Raw genomic sequence first — 20273 nt, 5'->3', positions numbered from 1 at the left:
TTAAAAGATTTGATTTTTCTATTACCATCGAAATCGTTTTTAAAGTGGTGTATGCCACGGTCACAACACGGAAAATTTTTCGAATTTGATCTCGATATTGAGAGAACGTTTCACCATCGGAGGAGGGCTCAAAGAGCATTTTTTGCTCTACTCCCTCCAAACATGGCGTTACCTCCCCCAATTATTCCGAAAATACCACATTTGGAAAACCAACCTCCGGGTTTTGAACAAATTCCACAATTCCCGAACTTTCAGCAAGGACATCCACATAATGGTAATAATTTGGATTCCTAATGAGCACCAAAGAGCACAAACTCCGAACATCATTAATTTGGCAAATTCCAAAAATGAGAGGATCATGGATTATGCTATTCCGGACTTTGAGCAATTAAATTAGGGGATAGTTAGGCCACATATGACCGCTCTTCATTTTGAACTCAAACCAATAATGTTTCACATGTTGCAAACAAATGGCCAATTTGCCGGATTACCTTCGGAGGACCCACATTCGCATTTAAAATCTTTTATGGAAATCACTGATGCTTTCTTGATCCCGGGAGTGTCAAATGACGCTCTAAGGCTCACTTTGTTTCCATTTTCCTTGAGGGATCGAGCAAAAGCATGGTTTAACTCATTACTCCGGGTTCTGTGCCGTCATGGAGTAACATGGCGGAAAATTTTTTGCGAAAATATTTCCCACCAACAAGGAACGCTAAGTCCAGAAATGAGATCTATCTTTTGAAACAAATGGACGATGAAGCTGTTCCTGACGCGTGGGAAGGTTCAAAGAGTTGTTGAGGAAATGCCCACACCATGGCATTTCGTATTGTATTCAACTCGAGACGTTTTACAATGGGTTAAATCTCATGGCAAAACAAATGCTCGATGCGACTGCGGGCGGAGCCTTTACAGCTATGACCTATAATGAAGGATATGAAATCATAGAAAAGATTTCGGCAAATAATGGACATTGGGCCGACCCACGCGCTCAATCACAGAAAAAGACTGCGGGGATATATGATGTAGATGCATATATTGCATTAACAGCCCAGCTTACCTCCATGACCAACATGTTGAAAAATTTAACTTCCGGTCAGGGAGGACAACAAGCTGCTAATACACCAGTCCAAACAGTCTTATCTGTGCAATGCGTGTGCTGTGGCGGGAAACACTCGTATGAACACTGTCCTCACAATGCTGAATCAGTAAACTATGTTCATAACCAAGTTAATCCCTATTCCAATACCTATATGCCAGCTGGAAACAGCATCCGAACTTTTCTTGGAACAGTCCCAGTTTAAACCCACCAGTCCATAAACAACAAGGAACTTCTAATTTCCAACCGCAACATCATGGAAATAGTTCTAACTCTCAGAATCACCAACAAAGTTTTCAAAATTCCCAACCATCTTTTCAGAATAAACCTCTTCCACAGTCAGAATCATCTTCTTTGGAAGCAATGATTAAAGGACTATTTGCACATGCACAAGCACAAAACCAAGCTTTAATAAATCAACAAAGTGCGGCCATCAGGAATTTAGAGACTCAAGTCAGTCAACTCGCGCTCAACCAGAACAATCGAGCCCTTGGTACCTTGCCCAGTAATACAGAGGTCCCTAGAGACCTAGGTAAGAAACATGTGAAAGTAGTGACCCTTAGGAGTGGGAAGGAATTGAAAGAAAAAGTGCGCAAAGATAGTGCACCAATTTTGACAGAAGCTGATGCTACAGCATTGGTTCCTGCCAAAGAAAGACCGGTCCTATCCTTAGAGAAACAGGCATTAAAGACCACCACTTATGTCCCCCCCTAGATCAGACTTTCCATTACTCTTTCCTGAGGATGCTCTAAAAAAGTCAAAAGAAACTGAGGTTTTAGAGACCCCTAAGCTTGATGCTAACATTTCATCTGAACCTCCAAAGGGCACCACAAAGACCCAAGGCATTCAAGACTCGTCTTGCTCAACTCATCTAAGTAAGAATGTAATAAAACCAGTACCTCTTATGTTCCCTACCCCCAAAGGTTGAGGAATCAAAAAGAGGAACTACACTTTAAGAAATTCTTGGATGTGTTTAAAGAATTGCACATCAACATCCTGCTTGTTGAGGCAATTGAGCAAATGCCTATTTATGCCAAGTTTCTGAAGGACATTCTAAGCAAGAAGAAGAAGTTGACTGAGTATGAGACTGTAGCCCTAACCGAAGGATGTAGTGCGCTTTTGACCTATAGCATAACCCCTAAGCTAAAAGATCCAAATAGTTTTACCATTTCTTGTTCAATAGGAGGGAAGGAGATAAGGAAAGCCCTGTGTGACTTAGGAGCTATTATCAACCTTATGTCCTTGTCTGTTTTCAACACCTTAGGCATAGGAGAAGCTAGACCGACTACTGTCACACTCCAATTGGCCAACAAGTCCATAGCATATCCTAAGGGGAAAATTGAAGATGTTTTGGTACAAGTAGACAAATTCATATTTCCGGCGGTCTTTATCATTCTAGATTTTGAGGCAGATAAGGACATTCCTATTATTTTAGGAAGACCATTTCTAGCCACCGGAAGAACTGTGATAGACGTCCAAAAAGGAGAGTTGACCATGAGACTCCAAGACCAGAAAGTCACCTTTAATGTCTTCAACTCTCTAAAGTATCCTGATTACTTGGAAGAGTGTTCAAGAATATCTGAGATAGAGGAGATGTGTTTGGAAGAGGGAATTCAGAAAAGCCTTAAGTTAGAAGGAGAGTATGATGAGGAAATAGAAGACGACAGTGTTGAGGAAATAAAGGAATTAAAAACTGATGTTGTCCCAGTGGATGCTGCAGCATTTGAGCTGCTAGAAAATAATGAGCAAAAAGACTTCACCCCGTCCATAGAATCACAAGCTGATTTGGAATTGAAACAACTTCCATCCCATCTAAAATATGTTTTTCTAGGAGAAGAAGGCAAATTGTCTGTCATTATCTCATCTACCTTAGAATCGCATCAAGAAAAGAAACTTGTGGATATGTTGAAATTGCATAAGAAAGCCTTAGGATAGACCATTGCTGACCTTAAAGGGATTAGTCCCTCTATTTGTCAACACAAGATCATCCTAGAAGATAGAAATTTCACTTTCATAGAACCCCAACGAAGACTAAACCCTGTCATGAAAGAGGTAGTCAAAAAGAAGATTTTAAAATGGTTAGATACCGGAATTATTTTTCCGATTGCCAATAGTTCTTGGGTTAGTCCGATCCAATGTGTTCCTAAAAAGGGAGGGTTCACAGTCATCACGAATGACAAAAATGAACTTATCCCTACTAGAGTTGTCTCCGGTTGGAGAATATGCATGGACTATAGGAGACTAAACAAGGCTACCCAAAAAGACCATTTTCCACTACCTTTCATTGACCAAATGTTGGATAGGCTAGCCGGAAATGAGTTCTATTGTTTTTTGGATGGTTATTCAGGGTACAATCAAATAGCCATTTCTCCGGAAGATCAAGAGAAAACCACATTTACTTGTCCCTATGGCACCTTTGCTTTCAGAAGAATGCCATTTGGACTTTGTAATGCTCCAGCCACCTTTCAAAGATGCATGATGTCCATCTTTTCTGATATACTTGAAAAATCCATTGAAATATTTATGGATGATTTTTCTGTGTATGGTTCATCATTTGACAATTGTTTGAATAATTTGAAAAAGAGCTTGGAAAGGTGTGAGGAAACAGACTTGGTCCTTAATTGGGAGAAATGTCATTTCATGGTCAAGGAAGGAATTGTTCTTGGACACTTGATTTCAAAAAGAGGGGTTGAGGTAGATAAGGCAAAACTTGAGGTAATTGAAAAACTACCCGAACCTACCACGGTTAAGGGAATCAGAAGCTTTTTGGGTCATGCCGGATTTTATAGAAGGTTTATCAAAGATTTTTCTAAAATTTCAAAACCTCTTTGTTTACTCGTACAGCATGACCAAAAATTCAATTTTAATGATGAATGCAGAAATGCATTCAAAACTTTGAAAAAAGTTTTGGTTACTACACCAGTGGTAGTTGTCCCGGATTGGAACAAACCTTTTGAGATCATATGTGACGCTAGTGATTGGGCGGTAGGTGATGTATTAGGACAAAGGAAGTACAAGGTGTTTCATTCAATCTACTACGCAAGTAAGATTTTGAATRARKCACAAATTAATTACACCACAACTGAGAAAGAATTATTGGCCATAGTTTTTGCTTTTGAGAGATTTAGGTCCTACTTGATGGGAACAAAGGTAATTGTGCATATCGATCACTCAGCCATCAAGTACCTAATCTCAAAGAAAGATGCAAAACCTAGGTTAATAAGATGGGTGCTTTTATTATAAGAATTTGATTTAGAAATACTTGATAGAAAGGGGGTAGAGAATCAAGTAGCGGACCATTTGTCTAGGTTGGAAGAACCCGAGAAAGGAGGAATGGACATTAGTGATACTTTTCCGGATGAAATAATCCTCTTGATTGACCAACCAAAAACACCCTGGTTTGTGGATTTAGCTAATTTCTTGGTCTGTGGAATAAAACCCTCTAATTACACAGGCCACATGTTGAAAAAATTCTTTCATGATGTTAAATCTTACTTGTGGGATGACCCATTTTTGTTTAGACTTGGTGCAGATCAGATTTTGAGAAGATGCGTGCCCGAATCTGAAGTGGCAGCAATCCTGTAGCATTGCCATCATGCACCATCTCCAAAGAACTGCAACCAGAGTTTTACAATCTGGTTTTTATTAGCCAACTATTTTTAAAGATTCCCACAATTTTGCACAAAGGTGTAACGAATGTCAAAGAAGTGGCTCCATTTCCAAAAGGAATGAAATGCCATTAAATGGGATACTCGAAGTTGAATTATTTGATGTTTGGGTAATAGACTTCATGGGTCCTTTCCCTCCATCAAATAATTGCCAATACATACTGGTGGCTGTTGACTACGTATCCAAATGGATGGAGGCTATGGCATGTGTGTCAAATGACGCAAAAATTATGGTTAAGTTCCTCCAAAAACATATTTTCACACGGTTCGGTACCACAAGGGCACTAATTAGTGACGAGGGTACCCACTTTGTGAACAATTTGTTAAAATGAGTTCTTGAAAAATACAATGTTAACCACAGAATTGCCACGGCCTATCACCCTCAAACTAATGGTTTGGCAGAGCTCTCTAATAGGGAAATTAAAAGCATTTTGGAAAAAGTGGTCAAACCCAATAGGAAGGACTGGGCATTCAAATTAGACGATGCTTTGTGGGCATACCGAACTGCTTTCAAAACACCAATCGGTATGTCTCCATATAAGTTAGTCTTTGGAAAAGCCTGTCATTTGCCTTTAGAACTTGAGCACAAAGCATATTGGGCTATCAAAGAGCTCAATATATCTTTGGATGAAGCCAGAAAGAAAAGAAAGTTTCAACTTTGTGAAATAGAAGAACAAAGACAAATGTCTTATAAAAATGCCAAACTTTATAAAGAAAAGACAAAGAAATGGCATGATAATAGGATCCAACACCGGGAGTTGAAAGAAGGGCAAAAGGTCCTCTTATTTAACTCTAGGTTGAAACTATTCCCGAGAAAGCTCAAGTCTAGGTGGTCCGGATCCTTTGTCATTCATAAAGTTTACCCTTATGGAGCGGTTGACCTTATTAACCCAGAGGACAACACGGTGTTTAAAGTGAATAGGCAACGAGTTAAGGTATTTCATGATACTGTAGCATTCCCAGAGCATTGCTCTGAGAAATGGGCTATGCCTTAAAAATGAAGGTGTTTTTGGACTTTTTCAAGTCCAAGTTTGTTTGTACATATTTCCCCTCTTTATATTTATGTTTTAGAGCTTTTATGTTTTATTAGTTTGGTCTTGTGTAGGTTGTTTTCAAGGAATTATCATGGGAAGTTGATGTTCTGCCAATGCTGCAGCATTCATAGGTTCACATGTGAGGTCTAGCAGCATCTTTGTAAGGAAGTCAGGCAAGGTACAAGTGATGTCATCATTGCATCACAACAGTTTTTGTCAGCCTCTTTTCTCAGATTTTGTCCCCCATGCACCCTAAACCCACTCCATCACATTTAATTTTTAAACCCCTTGATAACTACCTTTGACATCTCCTTAACCATCATTGCATGTGATTAGAAGGTAACTTGATGGAAAGATGACTTTTCATCTTCCCCATAACCACCTGTGACATAGCCGGCTGTTTCCTCCATCCATCACCCGTCATTCTTTGTACTTCAAATCACCAAAACCACTCTCCATAAACCACTCTCACTAAACTCAAACTGTCACTCCACTCTTTTCTCCTCACCTTCGAAAACCATGGCATGAATGAAGAGGGCAGCCGTCCGCGACCCACCACAACCGGTCCGGCGAAGTAACCGCCGGCGGGCATGCGCCTCCGCCTCGCGACAGACAGGGGAGCCCGAAATGATAGACCTAGTTGCAAACAGCCCCTCGTCGTCTCCTCCCTCATCACTGTCGCCACCTATACCTCCGATTGTCACGCCATTAATCGCCGACTCACCACCTCCGCGCGCTAGACGAACGCTGCGCCGGCCCCCTTCGCATCCTCCGCCTTCGACCGACTGCCCCCCTTCGCCTTTACCATCTTCCAATGTCGCGCCACCATCTTCACAACCTGCGGCAGTCGACACCATCGCCCTGCCACCATCATCGCCGCCGGTAGTTACGAGCCCTAATTTGGGTGGTGAGGTTAGTCTTATTTCAAGCCTAAATTTGCCTATAGAGGGATTAACAACATCTGATTCTTCTGAGGATGAAAACTTTGTTCCACCTAAATATCCCTCCACTGTTTTGAGTCCATCAAAGTTATATTTTTTTAACATGGTATGATCAACCTTGTGCATACATGCCCGAAGCCACTGTTTTGGCCAATCCCATACCTCACATTGGTGAGGATGAATCTGTTGGGCTTGAGGATATTGAACTGCATGATAGGGAAGATGTTTTTGACACCCCACACAGTGAGGCTGAGTTAGAAGCCAATGTAAGGAACTTGACCCCAATTCCTACTAAAAAAAGAAAGGGATTGGGAAGGATTTTTGCTACCAGATCAAAATCTGTGGATGGTCAGCCTCTAAAAAAGAGACCAAGGCGCACTCCACCTTCTATTCAGTTGAGGCACACAGCCTTTGTGCCTAGAAAATCACCCAGAATGGCCACGGTTAGGCCTGATGAAACAGCCGGCCCTTCTCGGGTAAGAGCCACACACCGCACGTCAAGCACTAAACCCATTCCTAGGCCACAACATCCCTAGGCCACAACATCAATTTAATGGGTTTAGCACAGAAGTAGCACAGTTGAAGTTTGCAAAAATCAAAAACAAGAAAGTGCTGCCAGATAAGGGGTTCGATAGGAGAAGTATCGAAGAATTCAGTTTTATCCGAGACGTGATCTACAGGCATGGCAAATGCTTTGCGAGGTAAAAAACTCTTTTAATTTGTCTTTGATTAGGGAGTTTTACGCCGAAGCTTGTGTATTTAGCACCACAAAGATTAAGGTCCGGGGTGTTCGGGTGAGTATCTCGGCCAAGGCTATTAATAAGCTTTTGGGCCTTTCACCCCCGGTCGAGACTGATTTTGAGACGCTTTCTCAATCGGCTTCATTTGCCAAACTTGAGGAAATTGGTAGGGAGCTTGGGAAGGCCGGGACCGGATGGGATGTCCATAGTAACTACATGTTACGGACTTATAGGGCTTCAAACTTAAAGCCCGATGCTAATGTGTGGATGAACTTCATTAGATATTCTCTCAACCTGACTACTCATGACAGTTCTATTTCGGTTGAGAGAATCATTTTATTGTACTATGTGGTTATGGGTAAGACAATTAATGTGGGGGAAGTCGTTGAAAAGGCCATTCTCTATTGTTCCAAAAGGAGACAAGGGAAGCTGTTTTTCCCAGGCCTGATTCATAAGTTGCTTATGCAAGCTGGTGTTCCCAAGTACACTGATGACTTAGTGATTAAGGAGTGTGAAGAGAAGTGGACTATTGACATGAAGGCTGTTTCGAGGCTTAGAGAGAGGAGTGAGAGAGGAAGGGAATTACCCGGTATGACTAGGGCTATGGAAGAGCTTTTGGAACAAAGTGATAGTATGATGGACTTCCTGATAGAACAGCGGGCCGAGATGGTAGAAAGGTTAGAGAACATGCAAGCTGATTTGACGAACAGGTTGAAAGCAAGTGAAAGCAAGATGAAGAAGAGGTTTGATATGCTGAAAGAAGACTTGGAGAATGGGGTAGCTGAAAAGATCAAGAGAATGCAGAAAAAACTTAATCGGTACAAGACGGAGACCGAGAGACTGAGGACAGAGATTGCATCTGTGGCTGCCCGGAGTACACAGCCTACTCCTTTGGAGTAGGACAGGTTCTACCACCTTACTTTAGCTTCATATTTTATTTTTTTTTAGTCGGGAATAGTTTTTATAATTTATAGTCTTATTTTTACGCATTATCATTTCAATTGAGGGCGGTTAACACATGAGATCATAGCCCGAATAATTTTAGTGATGGTTTGTCATTTAATCATGGTACTTTGCTTTTGGCTAGAACTAGCAAAACTCTTTTTGGGAAAACACTTTGATCACACAATCACCATTAGGAAATGAGATAAGCCATCTTTTCTATGCTCATTTTAGCCACTTGCACCCTTTATACACAATTATACCCCATAAAACGCCAATGAGGACATTGTCATATTCAAGTTTGGGGGAGAAGTTTACATAAGGACACAAAGTCAATACAAAAGAGCAAAGCTCTAAATTGACTCCTTATCACACAAAGGGTGTTGAAAACACAACAAAAGTCCCATAGGGGCTATGTGCTTTAGAAAATGTAATGAAATGGCACAACAAAAGTTCCATAGGGGCTATGTGCAGACTCCAAGCAAAAGAGGCCAAAGTGCCCAAAAATTTGAAAATTTTATATGTGGAGTATATTTAAAAAAAAAGGCTATGAGAGAAAAGATACGCCAATGAGAGATAACCCTATAAGCCCTATTGATCCTAAAATGGTGATTGTGTTTGAACTTAACGAAGAAAAGGGAATGCTAGCCTATGGTTCACACAAATAACTTGGTTTTGAGTGACACATCCTAGATTTATGAAAGGCTATGAACATCATGATGCTATAACTCTCTTTGGGAAGGCACTTAATGCCTAGATCATGCATTTTTGTTTATATTGAGTCTTTATATTTGTCTTTTGGTTGCTTGGGGACAATCAACAGTTTAAGTTTGGGGGTATGATATGTGTTGAGAATTTAACACATACAGCGCTCTTTTTACGTCTTTTTAGTTATAATAATTTTTTTTCATTCCCACTAAAATGAGTGTTTTATGTGTTAAATGAAAAGAAATTATTATAACTAAAAAGACGTAAAATGAGTGCTTTATGTGTTAAATTCTCAACACATATCAGAAGTGTATTTCCAAAAATTATTTTAAGGTTGGAAATTTTAAGTAGGAACTTACAATTAAGATAAACATTTAGATATATGGAGATCAGATAATTCTGAAACTAAATGTATGATTAAAATACTAATATTTTGATATCATATAAAACAACAACATATTTATATAGTATTTAAAAGATAATTAGATAAATAAGTATATTTATATAGTATTTAAAACATATATGTATATATATTTCGGGTTTTCGACGGATCGGGTGGCCAAAAATAAAACCAAGACGGACCCAAATTTTCCACGAAAAGTCGGTTTTCGAATTTCGTGACATCTGGGTTTTACATAAATACCTTGTTTTTGGTTCGAGTTTGGGTTCGAATTTCAGATAATTTGTGTTTTGCACACCTCTACTTTTTACACAGTAAGAAATAGAACAAAACTATATAATTCTTTAACTTAGATAATTACATCAAAATCACATTGAGATCCATATAAATTCAAACACTTCTTTTTATTCTTTTTTTTTAACGTCAATATCCACTTGATTCTAATAAAAAATTTAATAATTACGAATTCGATCTGGTTTCAATTTCTTTTCAATTCGATTGATATCAATAATGAAAATATAACAAAAACATTATATAGATCAAATTATGTTTAACTTCTAACATGATCATACTCTCATATAAAGAAGAAGTACCTATACTTACTTGAATTGAAGTGGTGGAAGCAAACCATCCAACAGTGTTGGGTAACAGTACCGTCCCTTAGCATGTTAAATTTACATGTGTTTAAGGTATTTTATGTACCCGCATAAAACTATAGCCGAAGTTACTTAGGTTTAAACCATTAATTGTTTGGTTTTAGATTCAAATCATTAATGATTTAGGTTTAGTTTCAGATTGTTAATCGTTTTAGATTTAGCACATTTTTGTTCTTAACACATATTCTCTGTTATTTCATTTATGTAATGCAATCAAAAGTTTTGGATGTAACAGGGCTTCCAAAAAGATTGTAACGTCCATGTTGGATAATGGACAGAACAAGCGTTTAGCAGTAATAAATAATAAATATTGAACTTACGTATTAATAACGTGTTAAAGAAAAAGTCAAATAGAATGATAGTAAATCAAGAGAATGAACCTATAATTTTCATTAATCATAAACCATTTTATATATAAATGAATTATAAGTAAATAATTATGAGATTTTTTAATTTTAATCTAATTCTGATATATTTATCTGATTTTCTGATGTCATATTTTTAAACTATGACACATATATCATACAAGACCTCATTTATTATTTTACTATTTGTTTTTCCCTTTAATAATTAATATATTGGGATTTTTTGAACTTTTAATGCTTTATATTTTTAAATTAATATTTTTATCATCGGTGTTACCAAATCATATCCATGAGCGGATTTTTGAATTTCAAAAAAAAGATAAAATAAAAGTTTTCTTCAACTTGCAGCACATGAATCCAAATTGGCTGCGTTGGAGCATCGACATGTCAAACAAGACGACTCCCCTGGATTTCATCCTCCAAACGGCGGAAAGATTCCTCTAGTCAAACCACTTCCACCAGCCGATCACCAAAAACACCCAATAATCTCAACTTTCCCAGTTTTCAAGAACCAGATTCAATCCTTCATCTATGATCTTGATCCAACCCCATCTTCTACTGCTGCTTCTGGTCGCCGGAGCAGTAGGATCATCCACCGTTTCTGCAGATGATGATGGTTTCTCCTTTATTCTCCATGATTCAGAGCTCGATGGTGTACGAGAAATCCAGCCAGATGGTCGGGTTGTTCACGATAACGAAACCCAGATGTTCGGTGTCGGTCATACCTTCTATTCTCGTCCCTTCCGATTCAAAAACTCCACCGCCGGTGACGCTTTCTCGTTCTCAACTTCTTTTGTCTTCGGAATCGTGCCGGAGAATCCTCTCTACACCTTCCACGGGATGACTTTTGCGATTGCTCCGTCGAAACAAGTGATTGACGCCGCATCTTCTCAGCATCTTGGCCTATTCAACCGGACCAACGACGGAAACCTCTCAAATCACGTCGTCGCCATCGAACTCGACACTTTCAGAAACTTAGAACTTGGGGACATGGATGGAAATCATGTGGGTCTCGATATAAACAGTGTGGTATCGGTTTTTGCTGTTTCAGCCGGCTATTACAAAGACGATGATGGGAAGTTTGAGAACATAACTCTATCGAGTTCGCAAGAAATTCGAGCTTGGGTAGATTACGATGGCGTCAAAAAGCAACTAGATATAACTTTAGCTCCTTTGAAACTCAAAAAGCCTCTTCGACCTCTCGTTTCTTGGAAAAAAGATCTGTCGCCATTTTTATTGCAAGATATGTATGTTGGGTTCACTTCAGCAACTGGGGTTCTTAAACAAACGTTTTATGTCGTCGGTTGGAGCTTTCAGATGAATGGTGAAGCTCAAGAACTCGATATCTCCAAGATCCCACCTTTACCTCTTAAGAAAAAATCGACCAGAAAGAAACGATTGATTCTGGCAATTGGGCTATCTGTAGGTGGATTACTGGTTCTATCATCGGTCACCATTGTCACCATAGTTATGTTTCAAATAAGAAAACGAAAATACGCAGAAGTTCTTGAAGGTTGGGAGGTTCAATATGGACCTCATAGGTTTTCCTACAAGGATTTGTATACAGCCACGAAAGGGTTTAAAGAAAGTGAGCTTCTTGGAAAAGGAGGGTTTGGCCAGGTTTATAAAGGAACTTTGCCGGAGTTAGGAGCTCCGGTGGCCGTGAAGAAAATCTGGCATGAATCCGGTCAAGGAATGAAGGAATTCGTGGCGGAGATCGCCACTATCGGCCGGCTGCGCCACCCAAATTTGGTTAGACTTCTTGGATATTGCCGGCGAAAAGGCGAACTGTTTCTTGTATACGATTACATGCCGAATGCTAGTTTAGATAACTTTTTATTCAATTCGAAACCCGAATCGAGTTTAACTTGGAATCAACGGCTTAAAATCATCATAGATGTAGCAGAAGCATTAGCATATTTGCACGAAGAATGGGTGGAAGTTATAATCCATCGGGATATCAAAGCCAGCAATGTGTTATTAGACGCTGAATTGAACGCAAAGTTGGGCGATTTCGGGCTCGCAAGATTCGGCAACAACGGAAACGATGCGAAAACCACCCATTTGGCCGGAACTTTGGGATACATAGCACCTGAGCTCGCTAGAAAAGGGAAAGCAACCACCGCCACCGACATTTTCGCTTTCGGTGCTTTTTGTTTGGAGGTGGCTTGTGGGCGGCGGCCGGTGGAGCTGCAAGGGCGGCAGGATGCGGTGATCTTGGTGGAGTGGGTGATGGAGTGTTGGTTTAAGGAGGAGCTTTTGAAAGCTGTTGATCCCAAACTGATGAACGAGTTCGATAGAGAAGAAATGGAGATGGTTTTGAAGGTGGGTTTGCTTTGTTCGCACAGTGTGCCGGCGGTGAGGCCAAGCATGTCGCAAATCTTGCAGTTTCTCAGAAAAAGTTCACCGTTGCCGAAGGATTTGGACAGTGTGTTGGAGATCAGAGAGGATTATTCTGGTCGACTTGGGGATGCGTCCACGAGTACTTACTTCTCGCAAATCCAGTACGCGACGGCATCGGCGCCGATCACGGAAGCATTCATCTCCGTCGGCCGTTGATCGGAGCAAAGATGGAATGCACCGCTGGAACAAAAATGTATTTAATTCATTTCTTTATTTCTTTCATACTTTTTAAACCATTGGTAATGTGATGATGGTATAAATTAGCATATAAAAAATACGAGAAATTAAAATCCAAAAGGTTAAAATACAAGGTGAAATAAAAATCTTTTTGTGATTACGGAGGTTCAAATACAGTGATTTCGGACTATCTGCAAAGCAACTGGTCGTCCTGAGATTAGTCGGCTCGCATAGCGGGTTAAATATCCAGGTTAATAAAAAAAACAAAAAAATAGCTACGAATACAATACCAAAAAAAATGTTTTAACAAGGGATGTTTTGGTGTAAAAGCGTTAAATTAACAAAAGACAGGCATTTGATAGCGTGGGGTGGGGAAACCATGGAAGACGATTGGTGACGAGAAAGGGAAGTTGTGCAGGTGGGTTAGTGTGTTTGGTTTGAGACAATTAGATCAATTCAACCCAACTACTTTGATTTAAAAAATCGTAACTCATTAAACGTTTTTTAAATTTAGAACCCATCACATGTTGGTTTGGGTTGGTATTGTGTAATGTACGTTAAACAAAGATGATTGTATTACAGTTTCAAACCAAAAAAAATCAAATTTTAGTGGTAGATACTCAACCGTTCAAAAATATAAATGATGCTATCAATCAACAACGACGATCTTTGACTTCTCTAACTCCGATTAGTAGGAACCAACTACCTAATCGGTTGATATATTAGATTGTTAATGAATTGCCACTAAGGTGGTGTTTGCGATTGCTTATTTGAAACGACTTATGATTTTTCTACAAAAGCATTTATCAACTTATTATAAGTCAGAATGGTTTAACTTCTTCAAAAACTCCTTATTACCGGTTTGGTACCGGTATAAGTTGTTTATCCAAACACTCAAAAGTACTTATTACCGGTGTCACACCGGAACAAGTCAATAAATTATTTTTATAAGCAATCCCAAACACCTATATTGATTGATTATATTATGTAAACCAAATAACATTTTTCATTCTATTTTCATTCCTTTATATGAAACAAACGACATCAATTATTATTGTTTTCATTAATTACCTTTTTAACACCTTTGACCAGACGCCCTCTTAATAATCAATAACATGAACATTTTAATAATTAAAATCGTCTTAGATTTGGCATATTGGTTCGTTTGACATGAACCTAACTAATGACTGGCCCTATTCTTATCCGGTTTGCATATTTCACAAATCAGTTAATCCTTGGATTAAATTAGGTTGAGTTAATCTGTCTACTTTTTAGATTAAATGGGATGAGTTGATCGTTCGATCAGTTTTTTACACTCGTAGGTATGGTTGAGAAAGACATCGAACATTAGTCTACTTGCCATTTCGGTGTCAATGATGAGCCACCATCAACAGGGTTGGAGACATGTATTCGATCATATTTTTTAATCAAGGGTTTATATTTTTTTTTATTGTAGTTTGTTTCAAAATAAATGTCATTTATAAAAGTAAGTGCTCATTTTTTTTATTCCATCATTAATAATGAGATGAATAAGTTTGGTACCGTCTCTATTATTAAATTGACATCCTGCTACCCACAAAGTATAATAAATACATATTCCTAAAATTGTATATCTTTTTCATGGATGTAAATTTCTTCCGAGTTAAATAAAAATGGGAGATTGTTTATACTAGATGCATTTATCGTATCCCTATGTATAATTTCATTTGGTGTGTTGAAACATCGATATGTGTAAGTTATATGAAACAAGCACGGATTCCGACACCAGTTTGATAAAGCCTTTGAAGTTTATTTTTGCATCATCTCAGTTGGTTTCCTTTAGTTGAACTCAATCAATAAACGCTTTATCGAGTGATCAACTCATTTACATGAGTTAATCCTTGCAATGACCTTCCTCGAAACTCGTTTTGCAAAAATGACCTCCGTCTTTTTATGTAAATGAGTGAACTACCCATAACATCGTAATCTACCAAAACCCTCATACCCCTCGTGTTCACATTTTGAAATTCTCATTCGTCCCGCCGAACTCCTTCCTCTTCCCTAGAAATTCGTTTCCCCTTTCCCTTCTTCATTATCTGCAAACTTGAAGTTCGTTTTTCTTCTTTCTAGTTTAGCTTCCATCTCCTGCATTTATACAAATTTAACACCCTACCTTTTATATTAGCAGATCTACCAAAATTCCGGCATGACCTATTCATAAATTCGCCATTTTGCTTGTTTTATATCTTGTAAATTATATTTACATATAGACTAAACAAATCCCGAAACCAAAAGCATGCATTAGCACCTGGTACGTTAACTTCTATTTAAAAACATATGATAATTATGCTGATGTTAAATCTACCGGATACTATTTTGCACTAATCTTCGGTCATAAGCGAAGTCAAAGACACTATATCAACCAAATCAGCCTTCACGCATGGTGAATTCAAGAGTTTATATAATAAAACATTACACCAAAAAATAAAAACTGGTCCATGAATTCCAAAAAAATGCATAAATTGTCAACATAGGTAATATGCAACCCAACACACTACTTTAATTGAATCAATAAAAGATGTGGTTATAAATATCAAAATGAGGTAGCAACCATTGTACGACATGAGGGAGACCCACAACAAGAACCGGAATCAGTGAAGGAGTACTACTCAGCAGTCCACTTATTCGTTAGGCTAATTTCGGCATAATCACCATGTGCAGGTTGTGTCTTATAGACACTATGTTAATCAGCCGAGTATCTGGCACAATAAGTGCACGGTACTCCATAAACACCAAATAGGAGCAATCCATCTAATTGTATAGGGAGCAACCCTACTACAAACATAACAAAGAGGGCAGATTAGAATCTAGATACACCACGTTGGTGAGCAAACAAATAGCTCACAATACCTCATTTATATAAAGTTTATTTCACCAAAGTTCAAATCAAGCATTTTTCAACTACATATTCAAACATAAGCGAAATGAATCAGTTATGTAAAATACATACATTTGATGTGTCCCAGTTTGAAGACTACTCGAACTCACCTTAACCCGTTTGGTTTAGGTCCGGTTTGAGAACAGTTTGCGCACACGCCTCGTTACCTATGCGATTCACATATGGTCCTCTTATTAACACAACCAACCTTATCAAGGTTGTAAATAATTTTTCTATCTTTTTGTACCATCAAGAACCATTCCAAATGTACGTAATATAACAATCTTCATACGAATTTGTTAAGAGTAAATTGTTTTTCCCGTCTAAAAGCATATTTGTTCTATACCAACCCATTTTTGACCGTTTTAGAGTAAGAATTACATCAAATGTTCTCTTAGTGATTTATACTAGACACCTTTCTAGAAAGATATTATAGGCTTAAATCTGAGTTACAAGTGATCTGTTATGATTTTTACAACTTCCAGCAACAACCAAAATAATAATTTCGACCGAATCAGTTTAAGGTTGAAGTTATACTTTCAAAACTCATCACCGCACATATTTATCTATTTCAATCTATGCAGTTCCAACATCAAACTCACAATTAAAGAAATTCATAGTTAGACTTTACCCAAATTTATCTCAAAACATCGAATAAACGCAAAGTACGCATAAAATTGACATAGAGTTTGTCCATAATCCAACTTACCATCAAAATACTCATTTTCTCAATAACAAACTACTATTGGAGTGAAGTCTTCAAACATGTTTATTGGACTTTTATAAACATGTTTAGATAGTTACCGGGTAAATTGTTGCATACGATACCGTTTTGATAGACTAAAATCTTATCCGGTAAGTAAGTGACAATGTTAATTTTTGTTGGTAAACACTTACTTAACGGGTAAGTGTTTGGTAAACAACCCCTAAGTCCCTCTAATTTCAACCTTTAATTTGTATAGAACCATCCAATTTGATTTCATAACAAAACAATTTGATTTTTAGAAAAAGTCAACTGTTGTATATTCAAACTTGATTCTCCTTTCAAAAGCATGTTTGGATTAAAAGAAATGAAGTTAAATTCATCACATAACATCTGAATGATCGCGTAAACTAGTTATATTAGAAACTACCATTTATCGATTTAATAGAAATAAATAATATAATATATATATATATCTATATATATATATATGGGGGACGGGGCGGGGAGTGTGATACCCGTCCCCGTCCCCATCTCCGGTTTGAGCCAAACGGGGATTCCCCGTCCCCGAGACCCGGTTTAACGGGGAATCCCCGTCTCCGACCGGAACGGGTGGACCGGGTTCCCCGACGGGTCGGGGCCAATTCCCATGCCTAATATAATCTTTCTTTAGAGATTTTCAACTTTTGATGGAGAACCTGTTGGAGATCCTCTAACCCATAAGGTGCGGGTCCTACCCTTAGGCAGTGGTGGGCCCGAAACTTTTCTGAACGGGTACACCTTTAAAGGTCAATGAAAGGCCAATAGAGTCGCGGTTTAACCTAGAGAAAAGTCAACATGGTTTGACCCGAGGAAAATTCAATTGTGTCAATTTGATACAATACATTTTTACAAATGAAATCGATCTTGACTTTTTGAGCAAGACGCAACACTACATCTTATACTCGGCGATTTCTCGGACGAATTCCACCTTTACAGGGGATTTTTTTGGTTGATTTCGTAACAGTCAACAAATATAACAATAAAATATTAATTTATAAATGTCTTACATAAATATGTTTGATGACATCATGGATAGAAAAATAATAACCGATTTTTAAGTATTATGATCGAACGGGTGCCCATGCATCCATACTCTGTGAGTAGGTCCGCCCCTGCCCTTAGGGGTAATATGGCCATTTTAGCAGTTTTGTCATGTCCTGTCCTAGTCGTACAAAACATAGGATTACGTAAACCAAATAGCCTTTAAGAGTGTTCATGGTACGCTTTAGTGTGGTTTAACGCCAAACCACAAAGAACACCACATATGTGGTTTGAACATTTTTCTCAAACCACAAACCACACTGCATATGTCTCAAACAACATAAAATCGAACCGTATTATGCAGTGCGGTGCAAATTATGTGGTTTGTACCTAACACGTTTCAATTCAATACTACAAAAGCATAACTTCATATAAATTCGACGAATAACGCGTCCATACAATAAGAAACTTCTAATACATCTCAAATACATAATTAAAAATAGTCCAAAACAAGTTAAAAAGTTATATATGTAACGCCCCAACCCACACATTGCATGTAACATATATTCCATATCAAAGAAATACATATTCATATACATCTGGGCCCCTTAGTACAAGAATACTATCATGACCAAATACAAGGTCCAAAAATTCAAAATACATATCTTGTACTAATCAACAACACTTTGCATCAAAAGTAATTCCTCATCCTTAACGCATATAAGAAAAGCATTAAATCTTTTCTTTTCCTTTACCTTCTACAATTCCTGCAACACACATTTTAAAATCACAAAACGAGGGTTAGACTGTAAAGTCTAGTGAGTTACCCTAATCATGTAATTGCAGGGTGAAGGATCACCAAAACCTTTATAAAACAGTTATTCACATATATCACAAATATATGAATACGTAAGAGGATAATATCAAATCCTTTTCCACTTTCAAGCTAACCACGTAGCTAAATAAATTCCATACATTTGAACCAATCGGGTTCCATTTAATATCATTTTAAACCTTTTCTTTATCAAATAAGGTTTAAACAAAGATTCAGGCCAAACCTGACGTTTCCTTCTCAATAACATCCAGACTATGATTTCCAATAAGAACCTTGATCCTAAATCCTTAAATCACAAAGAAATAAAGATTCCAAACCACGATAGTCTTAAGGGATATAATAGAAAGTGTTATATAATGCCACACATAGATAATGCCACCCTTATATCCAATGTACACCTCTCCTTGATATGTCACCCTTATAACAAATGGACACCTCTCCTTGATATGTCACCCTTATAACAAATGNCACCCTTATAACAAATGGACACCTCTCCTTGATATGTCACCCTTATAACAAATGAACATCTCTCCTTGATATGCCACCCTTATCACTTCATCAAAACATTTGTAAGATAATTCTGAATAGACCGCAGTCATTGGAATTATTATCAGTTTGAAAATATTTAAATCAAAACTTCCTTTTTATGATAAAAATAATAATTTCTTTTAAAACTCAAGACATCCTCACAAATCTGGTCAACAAGTCCGGTCAACAACCATCCGGATTAAAACACTTGGACTAAAGTCCACTTTGTCCGGATATCAAGTCCGGTCAACACCTTACACATTCATTGAACGGTTTAACACTTAGAATATAATTCATATTGAACGGATAACAAATCCGGACAACAAATCGTTCAATACTTGCCCGGTTTAAGACTAAACCGCTCACCACTCAACCGGTTTACCAATCTCCGGTCAACAAACCGCTCAAGGTTTGTCCGGTTTAAACTAATCCGGTCACTAAACCGTTTAAAGCTTGTCCAGTTTAAAACAGTCCTGACAATAAACCTTTCAAGGCTTGTCCGGTTTAAGACAATCCGGACAACAAACCGCATAAGGCTTGTTCGGTTTCAATGCTTATCCAGTCACTCTTTGTCCGGATAACACTTAGGCATAAAAATTCATGGTTTCTTTCCAAATAAGAACAATACAAATATGCAACTAAAACTAGTAGAATCTTTATACAAAAATGTTTAGAAACCACTCACCTTCTAAAGCTTTTGACACCAAGATGCTAGAAATCAACCATTTTAAAACTTTGACACTTGCAAATCAGCTTGAAATCTCTTCCTTATAGCAACCGAACAATACTCCTCTCAAAACCTCTCAACTTTCTTCAAATGGCAGGGAAAACCAAATGAAGAGTATAAGCCTCTTTTATACTTTCCCAAAATGGAAAGGCGGTTTACTCCCAGGCCACGTGTATGCACACACACACACACACCACATAAATACTTATGCACATAACCACTAACACATACATACCATTTTCATGCATACATCCATGCATATGTCATGCAAATATATATATATATATATATATATATATATATATATTTATCCAATTAATGCACACATCCACATACCAGCATATATCAAAATATCATGCTATCACGTAATCATTTAATCAAATAATCACGTATTAAATACCTTAGGTAAT

At 37.9% G+C, this 20273-nt stretch overlaps 1 protein-coding gene and 1 non-coding gene across 2 annotated transcripts; one reads left to right on the top strand and one right to left on the bottom strand.

The window, feature by feature from the left end:
• Positions 1–714: 714 nt before the first annotated feature.
• On the bottom strand, positions 715–820 carry LOC112513894. The gene has a single exon (XR_003069354.1). It is a non-coding gene; the product is annotated as a small nucleolar RNA R71 (small nucleolar RNA).
• Positions 821–10977: 10157 nt separating this feature from the next.
• On the top strand, positions 10978–13188 carry LOC112513224 (L-type lectin-domain containing receptor kinase V.9-like). Its single transcript, XM_025119425.1, has one exon. It carries the CDS (start codon positions 11082–11084, stop codon positions 13107–13109), a length of 2028 nt encoding a protein of 675 aa, XP_024975193.1. The 5' UTR covers positions 10978–11081; the 3' UTR covers positions 13110–13188.
• Positions 13189–20273: the final 7085 nt, after the last annotated feature.

Source organism: Cynara cardunculus, assembly GCF_001531365.2.
Source record: "Cynara cardunculus var. scolymus isolate 2C chromosome LG 5, CcrdV1, whole genome shotgun sequence".
NCBI classification, from domain to species: Eukaryota; Viridiplantae; Streptophyta; class Magnoliopsida; order Asterales; family Asteraceae; genus Cynara; species Cynara cardunculus.
Note: the sequence above shows the minus strand (reverse complement) of the source record. Positions and strands in the feature narration are given on the sequence as shown.